This window comes from Vigna unguiculata, chromosome 1 (assembly GCF_004118075.2).
Source record: "Vigna unguiculata cultivar IT97K-499-35 chromosome 1, ASM411807v1, whole genome shotgun sequence".
Classification (NCBI taxonomy): domain Eukaryota; kingdom Viridiplantae; phylum Streptophyta; class Magnoliopsida; order Fabales; family Fabaceae; genus Vigna; species Vigna unguiculata.
The window spans coordinates 25561044-25579155 of NC_040279.1; the positions used below are offsets into that span (position 1 = coordinate 25561044).

The following is an 18112-nucleotide window of genomic DNA, read 5'->3' on the forward strand; positions in this document are numbered from 1 at the left end:
CCAAATAAAATAATTCATTTTAATTTCATGTCATAAACAATGTTTTTAAATTCATAAATCTAATAAAAATATTTGTTATCAGTCATTTTTTTATATAAATATCAAGATAATTGTTTTCCTTACACAAGCATAATTTTATAACTCAATAATAGTTTTAGTACGACAAACATTTTATAATTGTTTTCATACAAAACACTTAAAATATATTCATGATCTAGAATATCTCTATCAATTGAAAGAGTATAAGATATTAAATCATAAATTAATATAATAGGGAAAACATTAGCTTTAGACATCACAAAAAATTATTCACTGAGCCAAAATCTTATTTATCCATAATTTCATTTATTGTTACCAATAGAAATAGAAACAATTATACACACAAATTTTTAGACTTATTTGAGACTGATTTAATATAATTATAACAAACACATTAGTTCATAAGATGTGTAACCATAGAATTTTATTTTAATTATTTATTTTTAAATTATATTAAAATATTTCGAACACAATTTAGTCCCTCAATTTCATAAATGTCTGGATTTAGTCCTTTTAAGCATGAATTTAGTCCTTTTACTCGGTTTTGTTAAGCTTATTTGACGTTTCAAATACATTTTTTCAATTTACATTGAAGCAAAAATGTGTCAAAGGTATGAACAACTCAAATGTTATGATGAAACGCGTTTTAAATTTAACAAAATTTGGTTAAAATGACTAAATCCACATATTTTCGTAGTTGGGGGACTAAATTAGATAAAAGCTTTAAAGATGGACGAATTTCAATTTGTACTGAAAGTTAAAGGATCAAAAACATATTTAACCCTTAAAATTTTAATCAAATTATAATATATAACTATATATAAATCTTACTTTACTAAATAATATTATAAATTTGTATTAAACTTAAATTTTATTATTTAAACTTAAAATTTATTATTTTAATATGATATTAGATTTTTTTTTAATATTTTTGAAAGAAGAAAATAAGATGGAAATGATAGTTAAAGAGAAGAAAAAGAGTTTGATCATTTAGTTTCTATAGTTAAACAAACTTTATATTTTTTTATTGTTTTTCTGTTTCTGCACTTAAATATATATATTTAATTCTTATAATACTATTTTCAATCTCTGCTAATACTTATGATTTTGAATGGTAAAGATTAAAAACAATATGAAATGATAAAACTGTTATTTTGAAATGATAAAACTGTTATTTATTTGTAAGGATTAAAGTGGATCATCTATAAGTATAAGAACCATAAGATCAAGTTTACTACTATATGAACTAATTTAAACAAGTAAATAATTCCTTACTATTTAATTTACAATACACGGGAAAAGAGAAAAAAAAAATTTACTTTATCTTATAATTTTGGAATTCAAAAGTAAACATAACATGTAATCAATATAAAAAAGATATTTTAAATTTCCATTCGAGTTGTAAATATTAGAGATAATTAACATAACACAATTTTTGTTCTCCAGTTGAACTAAAATATTAAGTTAAAAATATATTAGTGAAACACCTTTTGTGATATCATTACTACCCAGTTGTGGTTTTTTAATGAATGTCTTGATTTGAAGAGTTAAATATTAAATAAATTTATCATTAAATATTGTACACTCAATTTCTTTAAGTTAAGAAAATTTATGATATAAAAATAGTTTCGGTAAAGTAGAAAAAGTACAAACTCTCAAGTAAAATAGAAAAAAGTTCAACTAAAATTTATGCGAAATATAACTAACCAAAAGATACAGTAGATTTCTTAAAATTCTTTATTGTTAAATTAAAACTGAATGCATGTCTGTAAAACAATATAATATTGATAAAAAAAATGTGAAAAGATAATAAAGAAAGAATTGTGAAGAAAATGCGAAAATTGAAGATTAGAAACATATTAAAACACATAAAACTAAAATGTTTTAGCACCTTAAACATTTTTACAATCTTACATGATTTGCAGAAAAGCACTGTACATAGGAGATAATCAATTATCTCTTTTACATAATTGATTATTATTTTAATATAATTAATTATTATTATTATTATTTATATTGTTAAACTATAATAAAAACTAATAACTAAAATAATAAATAAATTAAATTATTTCATAATTATAATATAAATCATTTTCTAATTATATAAATATAAAAATCATTTTTTTCATATCAATCAAACATTCATTTCATTTTACTTTCTTCAATCCAAACAATTTAACTTTGAATTCCTTTTCTTTTCTGTTTTTCTTTTCCACTCTAATCTAAAAAGTAAATGTTGGTAGCTTGCACCCAAAATTAGGCTATATTTGATCTTTAAGACAACTTTGATAAAAGAGTATTGATTGTGGTGTTGGCATTGGACCAAAAGAACAACCTCCATTATTAGTAGTTTGGCCCATTCAATCACATAACAAGTGAATAGAGCAACACAACCTTATCATCTATCACACCGACAAAGTTTCCCAACACAAACTCTTCAATTTCACATTTTGGAACCTACCACAACAAAAATGGTCTTAATCTATTGCCCTATGCCGTCAATTACAATTGGTTCCGTGTACCACAATTCCTCCAATCGACATCAGTATCTAATGCTACTATTTTGACGTTTCCTTCAACATTTATGTCTTTCAAACATTCATCTCAATAAAGTTGGAGTACATTGAATCACGACAAATGCATCCATGGTAGATGTGATTGGTTCAACCAACGTTACCATGCTTTTTTTTTTTTTTTCAGTTTAAGGATTTCACATTCTCACCCTCACTATAACGTTTTTGACAGACCAACAGAGTTAGACAAAATTATTGCTTTAGTATTTAAATATTGAACAATTAAATCAATCAAATTTTACTTTTATGAAAACAAAAACTTTATCAAACACTTGTAGGGAGAGCAAATTGATACTTCTCCCACTATACGTAACTCTGTGATCTTAATATACAAAGAAATGGCATCTTTAGTTAGCCAAACAAAAGACTAAAGCAAAACCTATCTATGTAGAACTTTATACAGAAAGTGGTGTGAGTGACTAATAACTATGAGAAATTCAAAACTCTTATGATGTTATGAAGAGTGAGTTTATCATATTCTGAAATTGGAGTGACCCAAGTGTCTGAATCAGCCTCAGAAACAGAGAAATGAAGTAAATAACCAAGAGTCCTACTCCCAATACTGCATCAAGTTTCATATCTCTTCTAATCAACACAACAAGAGCCCAAACCAATCCAACTGCCAAAAGTGCTAATGTCTCCCAAAGATATGGATCTTTAGGAATCACAACAGAAAATGGGTACTCTGACCAAGTAGTGCTCACAAGAGATAAGCCTAATCCAACCACTATATTGAAGATAGGACCAGCATAACACCCTGATATTGCAATCTGAGCACCTTCTGATCCACCATACAAAGCCATTGTCAAATTTGTCACCAAATCCCCAAGTGAATTCCCCCATGCAAGAACTGTTAGCCCCAGAATTGAAGGACTGACCCCACATATGTAACCAAGTGAAACCAGCAACCCCACCAATTCTTGAGCTGAAATGTAGCTCCAAGTCACACTCATCACAAACCCTCCTGCAAGCCAAGGAAACAAGTACTTCCTTGGAGGGCTTGACACATTGGTTGTGAAAAATGCTGTTACCCCTAGTGTAATCCCAACCAACAATGCAATTCCACAAACAATAAGGTTTGGGTTGAAGTTGTTTTCCTTGTTTGGTACCCACAAGAAAGACAGTAGAAGTGGTGCTAGCATAGCTGAACAAACTGCATACCCTTTGGACCATCTTTCTTCACAAACAACAGGAATTGTCAATCTCCTAGGCAAGTAAAGTGGCATCTCCATGACACAAAGTAACATTCTACAAATTGAAGATTTTAAACAGCAACATTTCCTCCCTGTTTTCACTTCAAATTCCAGAGTTGTATCTGCAAGTCCTTTCTCCATCCCAATAAGCAAAGGCACACCTAAATCATTGCCACCACCATGACTCAAATCACCATCACTTTCAGTATCAGCATCGTCACATACACCTTTGTTCCCTCGTTTAGATGAGACATAAACAACCACCACATACACCACATACATCAAGCAAAAACCAATTGCCCCAGGAACACTGATTTCACCTGTGATCAAAATGATCAACAAACAGAAAAGAACCAGGAGAAGGAAACAGACATCTCTCACCAAGGCCCACTTCTTGACCCGAATCCCCCTTTGCCTAATTGAAATGCTTACTATTCCAACCACAACACAAGAAACAAAGGATGCACCTCCAAGCACAGTGTTGAAACCAATGTCCTGGGTCCCACTACCCTTAAAAGAGACAAGGGTGGCAAAAACATCATTAGCACCATTTCCAAGAGAGAGAAGAGTCACCCCAGCAATTGTGGGAGAGAGCCTCAGCAATTTGGACAAATTCTCAAGAGAAGGACAAAAGTATTCGGAGGCTGTGTTGGCCAACAGGTAGAACAGAACCAAAAGCCAAAGAAACAAAAGACTATGACCCAAAAGAGGGAAATCCCCCACTTTGCAATAGAAAATGTAAAGGTAGTCGACATAACCCTGAGAAACACACGGATCATTGGATTTCAAGTAAAAACACTTGGCTTTTGAGTCTTTCAATTTGTGGAAACTTTTGCAATCTTTTTCAACCCCCCTCAAGCCTAACAGGTTTCTCCTCAGAACAACATGATCCGAAGAATGGAAGTGGGCAATAAGAGAAACACAAAACACGATCATGAGGAAGGAGATATTCAGGAACAAAGTGACACCGACTCTGAACCCCATGCGTTTGGGGACAGAAACTGTGGCGGTGGAGAACATGTTGAGATATTATAAACCAAAACCCACTTCCATGATCATGGAAAGATTGAAACTTGATGGCGAAGAAAACCAGCACACCAACCCAGATGGGGTAAAAACCCAAACTTTGTTTGAAAATAATACAGTGGACCAAAAAAGGGGCTGACCTGAAACACAAAGTTTTGGTGCTTAAGTATACTTTGTGTTTGTGAAATTGCTTTTGCAGGAGAGATTAAGAAAGGGAGATAGAGAAGTTGGGAAAAGGAAGCACGAGGAATTGATTTTTGTAGAGAAAGTTGGAATTAAAATAAGATTGAGATGAAAGAGACAGGAACCGAGTCGCTGCCACACACGTCTAGTGTGTGGTGTTGGGGTTTGGGCTATGGTTATGAGAAGAAGGTTCATTTCAGTTTGAGAATCATGAAACCAAGAAAAGGACACACACGTGTCGTGGGAACACAACTTCCATCCATGGTGACTGTGGCTAATGCAACTAGAAACTGTGTGTTTCTGTTTCTAAAAAGAAGTTTTAAGTTTGAATCCAATTTGAGTCCATTATCTCTAAATATAAATTATAATAGTATTGAAGTTCATTTGATTTTTAATTTCATCAAAATCTGAGTTTATTTCTTTAGTTCTATTTAGTTTTGTTTGTTAGAATGTTTTAAAACAATAAATTAACCTAAAAAATATCTATATTCAAGTTCATCAAATTAAGTTTTTACATGAAATTTAAAAAAGGTATAAATATTGATTTGATACCCAAACTTTTTCGGAATGTTCATTTTGGTACCTGAACTTTCGGAATGTTCAATTTAGTATCCAAACTTTTTAAACGGGTTAATTTTAGTACCTTCCGTTAAATACCATTTAACGTCGTTTGGGACCTGTTGAGCTGGCACAGTGGAACAGATACGTGGCAGAATCAGTGGGTGTGCACGTGGATTAAGATGTAAAAAAAAGGAATTAAGTAATAATTGTGTAAGTAAAAATTTTTGGTTTGTATTTACTGAGTGAATTGGGGAAAATATTACGTTGAGAGAGAATTAGGGCACAACACATTAGAGAGAATTAGGGCACAACACATGAAATTGGGTGGAGAAGGAAAAATTAGGGCAGAAAGCGAAAAGCGAAAATTGGGATTGTGGTTCGACGATCGGCGAAGAAGCAGGGAGATTGTGGTTCCGTTCGTTGGAGAGGGCGAAGTTGGGAAGAAGAAGGTTCGGTAGTGGAAGACGACGAAGGAGAATCTTTGGTAGTCGTGGAAGGTGAGTTTTCTTTTGTGCTTTTTGTCTTCGTGCTGATGAATGTGTGTTGATGAATGCGTGGTGTTGTTTTATATTTTCGAAGCTGTACTCGTTTTGGGGTTTGTATTATATTGCATAAATGTTGTGGGGGGGGGGGGGGTTCTGTTGTGGGGGGTTGTGTTGTGGGGGTCCTTGTGTGTTTGGAATTAGTGATTTATTTGATAAATTGTGTGAGTTTCTGTGAAGTGTAAAGTAAAGTATGCAGTGGGTGGGTGGCTTGTGGTTCTCTTTATGACTTTATACTGTTTTTTTTGTGGTATGATTGTAATTTGTGGCGTTTTTTTGGGTATTCTTATTTGACAGGGTAAGTGGTTTTACTATATTGGTTGTGATGTCTGATGATTGTTTTGAAGTTGTACTCCACCATGGTGGCCATTTTATACAAACTGGTAGGTTAACTTATAGTGATGGGTTAACAGCTACATGGGTATGTGACCCGGATTGGTGGAGTTTTTTTGAGATTAAAGGGAAACTGAAAGAGATGGGTTATCATGCTGTGAAGGAATTGTGGTATAAAGTTGGAAAAGGGTCAGTGTTACAAAATAAGTTGAAGTTGTTGTGTGATGATAAGGGAGCATTGCACATGGCAGATATTGCTCGAAGAAATGGGAATGTGCACTTGTTTGTAGTACACACAGTTTCTGAGGTTGAAGTAGTTGATAACTTTTTGGAATACTACCCCTTAAGTGATGACAATGTAGAAACTGGTCATGGAAATGTTAAGGTACAGGGGCAGATGGATTGTGATAGTGCTTGTGTAGGTGGCAATAATGGGGAGGCTGAATTGCAGGATGGTGGTAATAATGACAAAGAAGTTCACTCTGAACAGCCCGATGGAGGTGATAAGGTTGTGGATCCTGAATTACAGGATGATGCTAATAATGAGACATGCAAAGATGGGATGGAGGATGATGGTAATAACCCGGATGAAGTTGGTTATGATAAGGTGGATGGAGGTGATAAAGATAGAATGGATGATGATGTGCAGGGTGATATGGAGGGACGTCATGATGAGGGAGTTGATGATGTTGAAGTCCACAGTTGGATTGAATCAGAACCTGATATTGCTGATGCTACAGGGGATCAGGAATTAGAAGGTTTAGTTGATGTCAATGTTGCTTATGATGGAGATGCTACACATGACCATAACTTGTGTGAGGGCAGTGTTGAAGTAGATCTGTATTTCAGTGAGGGAAGTCAGGAAAGTGAAATGGGATTATCTGATAACGAATGGGTGTCAGACCACTTGGACAGTGGTGAAGAAAGTGAGGACACAGTGGGGAAAGAAGAAAACACTAAGTCAAGCTTCATGAACTTTCGGATGCCAATAAACATGGAAGATTATCAATGGGAAATTGGTACATATTTCATAGATAAGGCCCAATTTGTAGATGCAATTAGGACGTACGGTGTGCATTCTGGTTTGAAATTGAAAATTCAAAGAAATGATAACCGCAGACTTAGAGTTATTTGTTTAGGAGCTAAGGGAAAATGTAAATGGTTTGCATATTGTGGATATGTTCCTGCTAAAAACATTTGGCAACTAAGGAAAGTAGTTGACAAACACACATGTAGTAGAGAGTTCAATGTGAATTTAATAAATGCAAAGTGGCTAAGTGGGCAGATGAAAAACACAATTAGAGATAATCCAAGGACTAGGGCTGTGGATATTCGTAAGAAGATATCAAGAAAGTGGAACGTGAATGTGAGTAAGTCAGTGTCACGTAGGGCAAGGGCATTGGACAATGAGGAAGTTGAAGGTTCTTTTAAAGAACAATTTAAAAGAATATATGATTATGCCCATGAAATTCTGAGATCTAATCCGGGATCAACTGCAAAGGTTAAAGTGGATACAATTGAAGGGAAAACATACTTTATGAGATTTTATATGTGTCTTAAAGCCTGCAAGGATAGTTTTTTTTGTTGTCGACCTATTATTGGTTTGGATGGGTGTTTTCTCAAAGGTGACTGCTGCAGAAGGGCCAATCTGCCCGAAAATTAAATCAAGAATGAAACAGGAATCTAAAGAAACCAAAAACTGGTTACCAAGGTATTTGCTATTTGCTATTTGGTATTGTATATATACATTTTAAGTGGTCAACTTTGTATCAACAACTTTGCTTTTATCATGGCAGGTGGTCTGCAGAAAAAATTTTTGAGGTTAGGCACACATTCAATGGGGAGAAATATGTTGTCAACCTAGATACCAGGGACTGCAGCTGTAGGAAATGGAGTATCACAGGGCTCCCTTGCTATCACTCATTGGCTGCAATGAAATTCCTGAATTTGGATGAAGAAGACTTCATACCTTTATGCTTCAAGATGTCAACATATGAGGAGACTTACCAGCCAATAATATACCCAACCAATGGACAACACCAGTGGGATGTCACAGAATATTCAGATGTTTTACCTCCACCAAAAAGAATCCTACCAGGCAGGCCAAAGAAGAAAAGACGTCTAGAAGCTTGGGAGTTAAAGAAGAAAGATAAAAATGTTATATCTGTGAATAGATCAGGTGTAAGAAAAAAATGTGGCATATGTATGCAAATTGGCCACTTCAGAAAAACTTGCCCCCTACGGCCTAAAGAATATGGACCTGAACCTGCACCACATTCTGCACCAAAATCTGCTACTGCACCTACACCAGATTCTGCACCAGAATCTGCTACTACACCTACACCAGCTTCTGTACCAGACTCTGCACTTGCAACTACACCAGAATTTGTAACACACCCTGCATCTGCATCTGAATTACCTGCACCTGCATCTGCAACACAGCCTGCACCTGCAACCGCATCACAGTCTGCAACACAGAATGGACCTCCACCACCTTCTACAACACATGAACAAGCAACACAGATAACTCATGGAACAGAATCATCCCAACCAGTCCACCAAAATCTCATTCCTCAACCAACACGTGGTAGACCTTTTTCAAGGCAAAAACTCCAGCATAGGAGAGGCGTTGTATGGAAACCATGACTTTAGGATTAGTTTTAAGAATTCAGGCCGCACTTTTTGTAATGACTTTAAGTCTGCAACTTCACTTGAAGTATTTCATATGTATTATGTTATTTTGGATTGGTATTGTGTTACCAATACTTTTGTCGGATGTTTGTTATCCATACCTATGAACAATGTCCTTTTGTTATATCATATTTGATATTCAATGAATTTGTGGCAACTTATCCTGCTTTTGTTCAAATTTAAATTTCTTTCTTGTTATTTCAGCCCATGTAACATTTCAAATACCAGAAAAATAAATGCAGAACTTTAAAAGATGGTTCACATTTTTCATAACTCTGAACTTTAATTCATTTCATTAAATTTCATATTACAAAATAACGTTCCACACACCTAAAGTCAAACAACTTTAAACAGTTAATCTTTCACTACACAATTTTAAACAGCTAATCTTTCACTACAATATCAATCTACATCAACATCATGGATACTAAAATCAGATTCACTACAACCAATAGACACACCAATCCAATTAACAAGTTCACCCACTTTCTCCATCCCTTAACTTCTTTCTCTAGAATATAAATCTTTCGCCTTTGCCTCAGAATAATTGCATCTTTTTTGTCATCACCATCTTTAATGCACCATTTAAAGAAATTGCACCCATAACAACCTTCACTTCCACCCTGTTCTTCAAAAAACAACACAACAAAAAATTACTTTACTATGCAACTATCTCCAAACACAAACATAAACTTACCCAAAAAAATAACACCATATGACTAACCTTGAAATTAGGGCATCCCCAAAACTGTCTCCCACCATTCTTGATTGTTCTAGCTGTTCTCAGCACAGTTGCCACTCCACAATTGCATGTGGGTGCTTCACCCAAGCCTCTATAGCCACCACTACTACAGCATGAGCTTTGATTTCGCATCACCCGTGAATTGTGAGAGCAAGAAGAAGAGGATTGAACCCTTGACATCTCTTCACCCTTTCAGAAAAACCAGAAGACGAGAAAACTAAAATTAGGTCAATCTCCACAACAAAAGGGGCACTTTAATTTGATCACAAATAAATACAATCCAAGTCATTTTATGCGAACCCTTATTTCTGCCACGTATCTGTTGCACACTGCCAGCTCAACAGGTCCCAAACGGCGTCAAAGTGTATTTAACGGAAGGTACTAAAATAATCCTCTTTAAAAAGTTTGGGTACTAAATTGAACATTCAGAAAGTTCGGGTACCAAAATGAACATTTCGAAAAAGTTTGGGTACCAAATCAGTATTTATACCTTTAAAGAAATTACCTTTTATTTTAAAATTTTTTTATTTTTTATTTAATTCCTTCAGCGCGAAATATGAAAAAGTTTCTATCATATATCACAACTTATTTACATAATAATAATAATATTATTATTATTATCTGTAATTATATATTATAATTATATATAAATATAGTTTTTTATGTTTATAATCATTTCTAAGTTATTTTTTACAGTAAAATTATTTATTTATTCTTCAAAAGTCAGTGTAACGTCCCATTCAAATATTAACTTTAAATAAATGCAACGTCATACAAAATAATATAAGAAACTAGTCATGGAGTATAACCACTATTCCTTATAGTTATCCCAAAAGAAATCTAGGAAAAGATTTAAGGCACATCACGATGCCAGATATAAAGTGAAGTAAGAAATTGACAGTAATTCAAATAAATCCCAAAACAAGACAATACATGGGCCTTAGTCCTACATGAAAGCTGGAATCTAACCCAGAGAGGATACCATTTCCCTGTTGACCATGAGGATTTCTCTCATCTGCTCACATCAATAAGTTGATGATCATCGCAAAAAGAGAAAAACACACAAACATAACATACAACAAACAAAAGGGTAAGCTAGAGTCGAAAACAATTTATCATACAGTTACATATAATTTTACAGCCCAAGATGCAAATGTCAACCAATCATGTTATGACTTGCACTCAATACACTAAGACTCAGACGCGACTCATCAGGATACATATAATTAGTCGGATTCAGCAGATACTTGCACTTGTGGTGGACTTCCCTGCTCTACCGAGCTAATTGTTACAATGTCTCATCCTCCAACACACAAGGTTAGCCCTCAATGGGTTCCAGGCCTCTGCTACTCTCACCACTAGAGTCAGTACGCTCTATGTGAGACTAACTGACTCGACTCTTTAGAGTGTCAGGAGGCAACTTTACCTTGAATCCTTACTAAATTATATAGATGGGGCACCACCATGAACTCCCACTAACATGGGTCATGGAATTACGTCGCGACTAATTGAGACACCACCAGGAAGTCTCACCTAGAGGCTCATGGAATTACGCCCTAACTAATGAGGCACCACCACGAAACTATCGTGGAATTACACCCTAACCACATACCAATCATGTTTCACCATCCAATATGTACTGGTCATGCATACAAATCTCATGCCAACATTTATAACCAACTTTCATTCATATTTCATACTAAACCATACCAAACCCATCATTTTAAACCCATAATTCATTCCATACATGCATCATACCCAAATCATGTTAAACTCATCAATCACAGACTATGATTCATCTTACCCATACATAATCACTCAATTCATGCTTTAAAATGTATAATCAGTCCAAACATATGGCCAACATCCAACAACAAAGGAACCACAAAACAAGCCCACTTCTCGCCTAGCTCCTCACTCAGGCAGAAAGGTCTCGCTCAGGCTTTGTCAGTCTCGCCTAGGTGAGGCACACTCGCTTGGGCGAGAAAACTAGTGCCCACCACTGTTCCCTCGTGCAACAGTCACACAAACGCAATCCTAACGACTCAAAAGGCATTTTCATCAACTCACAGTAGCATACAAACCATAAAATCATACAATAGTAGCTAGGCAAGCAGGAAAACGTAAGAAACGAGTGAACCCTAACTTTCCTTACCTGGAAAGTGCTGGCTAAGAGCTTCGACACCTAAACCATGGAGCAAAGTAGCTCAAGGAGTAGCTTCAAGAGGTGAGCAGAAACAATGGAGTTGAGCGAGTTCGAAGAGGGAAATGTCCAAACCCTAGAGCTTCTGTTGGAAGGAAAAGAGAGGGTAAAAGCACCATTTTTGCGAAGTGTGGCAGAAATGAGAGGGGTTAAATTGTCTTAGGGGCTTTGGACACCCTATGGACCAGCTCTAGGCCCAACTGATTTGGGGCAGCCCCTTTAAATTAGGACAGAATAAAATAGTGGGCCTTATAGTCACAACAATTCTTATAAATTTTTTATAAAATATTTTAATAGTTATTTTTTTTCTTTTCATTTATTAATAATAATTTTTTCAACTTTTTTCTATTTATTCCATTTTATTTTTAGTAAACATAGATTTACTTCATATATCAATTCAATAATATTACAATATTATCACCTACTAATATAATATATATATATATATATATATATATATATATATATATATTAAAAAATGCATACATATAAATGTAATAATGTTTATGTTTACACTAATAATAATAATAATAAATTTATCTTTAGAATATTATAAAATATATTTGATATAGTTATCAAATAATATCTTATGATATAATAATTATGTTATATTTCAATTTTAGCCGCTTAAAACTAATAAAATAGGATATTTCACTTTAGTGTTCAAAACATATAAACAAATGTATAAAGTATATTAATACAATATTACAAATGATAGGACTATATATATATATATATATATATATATATATATATATATATATATATATATATATATATATAAACCAAACATTTTTTACTTCTAGACACGACTAACCACTTACAACAACTTCCCTTTGAAATCTTCTTCTGACTTAAAGGATGGCTCCTCACCCTCTAGAGGTGTATCTGAAACTGCAACCACCATTGCTCCCACCGAATAGGTAATCATCGCAAAAGGAAAACAAACAACACAAGACAAAAACACGGAACAAGGGTAAGCTAATGACTTCCAAAGAATTTTCCCAAACCATATAATATATATATATATATATATATATACATATATATATATATATATATATGTATATATATGTATATACATATATATATATATATATATATACATATATATACATATATGTATATATATATATATACATATATGTATATATATATATATATAAACTACGACTCAATTAACCCATATACATGCATTGAGGTTGGATCCGGTCAGTTTTGCACTTTTAGTGGCATCTCATGCTTTGTAGAGCGACAAATTAAAAGTGAAAACTCTACCACATACAAGGTCTATCATAGAGATGGAAAATAAACCCGTCCCCATGGGTATTGTCCGAATCCGTCCCCGTTTTGATGAGAAATCCCCGCATTGACTGGGTATGGGTATAGGGAATCCCTGATTTTTTCAATTGGGGATGGGGATGGGGATGGGGATGGGGATGGGGATGGGGATGAATATATACCCGCCATAATACCCGTCCCCGCCATATCTCCATCATCATTTAAATCATTAAAATATTCATAATTAATTAAGTAACCCTATATATATATATTCTTTCTATTTTTTATTTCTTCTAAATATTTGGTTTGTCATGAAACTCATTCGCATCTCCAATATATTTTTTATCTTATCATAATTTTTATGTAACTATGTTAAAATGATGTATGTCAATTAAAAAAATTTTATGTCTAACATTTGAATATTTCTATTATTTTTTAATATTTTTATTTATTGTATATTTTCCTTTCACATGAGAATGTTTAATACTCTTAATTTAAGTGTTTAATAGCATAAACATTTCATTTACTAGGTAATATAAAAAAAATCTTTACTTATTATTATTAATTTTTGTTTCATTTGAAGAACTATTTTATTTCGCTAAAACAATTTTTGTTATTTTTCAACCATTGAGTATATATGTTGATATTTGAAAAGTTTTCTTAGATCTCTAAGATATTTTTCGTCTTATCATACCCTTAATTATACATTTGTTTTTCTTTGTGCAATTCCTTCCAATAGTCTTCAAATTGTTTATAAGACACACATTTGTTAATTTTTTAATATTTTTTTTGTTTATTTTCATCATGTAGAATACTATTTCGATAAATTTTATCTAATTATTTTTTATTTTCTAACTCATTACAATCATACTTTAATTTTTTCACTATAATTGTATAAATAATTTTTATTTACTACAATATAAAAATTTAATATAATTACCATGAATATTTTTTTTATCACCATCCAACATATATTAGAGTTTAAAAGATACAAGATCTATGATAAACTTTTATTATGTTTATTATTTGTTCTTTGCGTCATTTTTGTATCAACCATTGAGTATATATGTTGATATTTGAAAAGATTTCTTAGATCTGTAGGATATTTATCATCTTATCATACCCTTAATAATATATTTGTTTTCCTTTGTGTGATTCCTTCCAATAGTCTCCAAATTGTTTATAAGACACACATTTGTTAATTTTTTAATATTTTTATTTTTTGTTTATTTTCATCATGTAGAATATATCTAATTATTTTTTATTTTCTAACTCATTACAATCATACTTTAATTTTTTTTCACTATAATTGTATAAATAATTTTTATTTACTACAATATAAAAATTTAATGTAATTGCCATGAATATTTTTTTACCACCATCCAACATATATTGTGGTCCAAAAGATACAAGATCTATGTTAAAATTTTATTATTATGTTTATTATTTGTTCTTTGCATCATTGATCAAGTGATGTATTATATTTTTTATTAGTGTATAAAAAATAGATTCATTATAATTTAAAAAATTGAAGTAAACAAACATTTAAAATATATTTTAGGTTTAATTACTCGGATGGTACCCACTTTGGTAGAAGGGTGTCAATTTGGTACCCGCCAGAAAAAAAATTGTCAATTGCGTCCCCACTTTTGAAAAAGTGCATCAAGGTCCCTTTCAGAAAAAAATAATTGACGTCGTTAACGGCATGCCACGTGTCACTCTCACGTTTTTTTAATTTTTTTTAATTTTTCTTTTAATTTTTTAAATTCTTTTTGCAAATTTTTTGTGTTGCCACGTGACAGGATAATGTCACGTGTGACAACTGTTGATCTCAATTTAGTACCCATATATACCTGATTGTTTCAATTTAGTCCCCATTTTTTGTGCCTTTGGTTCAATTTTATCCCAATTTTTTTAATAATTGAAGAAGATTTTTTAAGTCATTTTTTTTATAAGATTAAAAGTAATTAAGTATAAATATTTTTACAACATTAAGTACTCTAATATTTATATTAAAATTTAGTTGTACAAAAAATGTTATACTAATAGAACAATATAATCATCTACTCTTTTTTTTCAAAGTAAAACAATATTGTTTATGTCAAATTCAAGACCAAATCTATTATTTGTATAAATGTTATTTTAATTAAACCTATATTTTAATTTAAATATTTTTTCCTTTTATATTTTTTTAAAAATATTTTTAAAATTTATCAACTAGGTTTCATTAATGTTTGCAAATTTAATAAATGTTTTGGTTCTCATTAAATTTTATTTGGTATTCTAATATAAAAATGTAAACAATTATAATTTATTTCAAAGTATTTGATATCGAAGAAACAACCATACTCCTAATATTGAATATTTGATAATATTATGTTTCTTTTACCGTAATTTTTTATTATTTTATAAAAATTAATTAAAATTAATATTAAAGTAGTAAAAAAATGGATATGGGTATGGGTACGAGATTATACCCGTTACCCGGTGGGGATGGGGATGGGACAAAAGTTTGATACCCGTTGGGTTTGGGTATGGGGATGGGGATGAATTTTTTTACGGGGATGGGTATGAGATAGTAAAATCCGTCCCCGCCCCGCCCCGTTGCCATCCCTAGTCTATCACCTATGATCAAGGAAAAACCCCTAAGCTATAACCTCTTGCTCCTCTCACCACATACCATATTCCTCTCTAATTGAGAATGTAAATGGTTATTAGAGCGTTAGGATAATTGCCAAGACAATCCCTACTTGAATGCATACACTACCACAACCACTGTTAATCCTCCTTGGATTAGCATTTAACCGATCTCAACTCAATCTCGTATAAATAATCTCATATCATATACTCATCATTCATAATTGTTACAAAGCTTCTATAATAACTAAAGTACCATCCATTTTAACTCAAGAATACAAGTTTCAGGTCCTGATTTACTCGCCTAGCGAGCACAACTTCTCGTTGGGTGAGAGGTGAAAGTTCCCCCTTCTCGACTAGCGACCAATGGCTCGCCCAACGAATTTGTCACTGGAGTTGTAGTGGAAAAATATTCGCATAAAGCCCCCAACGAGAATTAATTGCCTAACGACTTCCCAAGTCTAGAAGTCCATAACTTGGAAATTCTCCTAGCAAGTAATGACTCGTTCAATGAGTCTACGAATCTGCATAATTTTGTAGATCAATTCACTTGTCCAAGGAGTCTACAAAATTCTGCAGAAACTGATCTAAACATAATTATGCATATTCAGCTAGTCCAGCCAACTCCAAAACCTTTGTAGAGACCATTCAAGTATCAAACATCAATTTTATCAAAACATTCACACCAATTGAACTCAAACCACCTATAACACAACAATTATTTCTCGAATAACAAGGAAAACATAAATCTTCATGCTTTCAAACATCACAAGCAATACCACATAGTAGATACATCAATCAATCAAAAAATAATCATATAATATGCATTCCTAACAGGTTTAAGAATTAAAACAGGGAAATTAGCTTCCCTTACCTAATATCTTGTTTAAACAGTTATATGACGTTAAACACCTCTAATCCCACATGATGCTCTATGTACACATAGAAACATCACAAGAATAATAAGAACATATCGTTATGATAGCTGATCAGTAAAGACTCATACTGATGAATAAAACGATGCATGCAAGCGGAAGAGATCTCACATGCAACAGAAAATAGAAATAGACAAAAAAGAAGGCAGAAACTCAACTTATAAGAACGGAGAAACTGATCGGTCCAACTTGAAGAGCTCGCCGAGAGGATCAATTATACGGTCTTAGTTATTCGATCAGATGACCAAAAGAACATAACTCTTATAGAGAAGTCAGATGACTCTAAAAAAGTGATTTATAAAGAGATGTTGTGTTTTATAACAATTCTATTTATATTAAAACATTTTAATATTAAAATAATTAAATCCCATTATCGTTAAACAACTACAATTCTTAAAATACCATTTTCTAGGATTTAACATTTTTTAAATATTAAAAATATCTTTAAGATATGTATAATTAATATTTTATAATATAATAATTTGTTACCATCTTTTATTACATTTTAAAAAGTATTGTGATATTGTAATTAATTATTTAATATTTTTAAAATATTACGATATAATCATTAATTATCTAAAATTTTTAATATATAATAATTTCTTATATTTAAATAACAATTTTTTTTAAATTATACATGTTTACATATAGTATAAGAAGTCTATAAGTATATTATCTTATAATATTCGATCAGAATTTAATACTTAATTGAAACTAAACATTTTTTATTCTCATTTACTGATTTAAGCTTATTTAAACATCGTACAATCTTTTGTAAGTGATTTTTTTGTTTTTTTTTTCAAAATTTTGAGCTTTCTTAACAAGAAGTAATAATTTAGTTCTTAAAAATCTCATTCCATTTCGAACAAGTTTCGACAAAATCCAATAAAAACAAATAATAATTATAATAATACTTTTAGAGGATATGCCACTACTTAATTAGGATAGAACAAAATAAAACTTATCTAAACTCTTTATATTATTTTATTCATAAATCAGTTTTATAATATTTTTAATATAATATAATGATTGATATTTGTAATAACCAATTTAAAAAATATTTGATGACTTTTAATTAATTAGCCAATATTAAACTTATAGTTTTATTGTTTTTTATCGCTCCATTTGTTTTATTATATCTTTTATTTATCTCTTGTTTATCTCGTCTTTTAT

General features: G+C 31.9%; 2 protein-coding genes across 2 annotated transcripts; both read right to left on the reverse strand.

The window, feature by feature from the left end:
* Positions 1-2834: 2834 nt before the first annotated feature.
* LOC114185496 (cation/calcium exchanger 2) lies at positions 2835-5155 on the reverse strand. Its single transcript, XM_028073247.1, has one exon. It carries the CDS (start codon positions 4823-4825, stop codon positions 3059-3061), a length of 1767 nt encoding a protein of 588 aa, XP_027929048.1. The 5' UTR covers positions 4826-5155; the 3' UTR covers positions 2835-3058.
* Positions 5156-9524: 4369 nt separating this feature from the next.
* Positions 9525-10015, reverse strand: LOC114190257. The gene is made up of 3 exons (XM_028079072.1): positions 9866-10015; positions 9603-9764; positions 9525-9548 (listed from the first exon to the last, which is right to left on the reverse strand). The coding sequence occupies exons 1-3, from the start codon at positions 10013-10015 to the stop codon at positions 9525-9527; spliced, it is 336 nt and encodes a 111-aa protein (XP_027934873.1).
* Positions 10016-18112: the final 8097 nt, after the last annotated feature.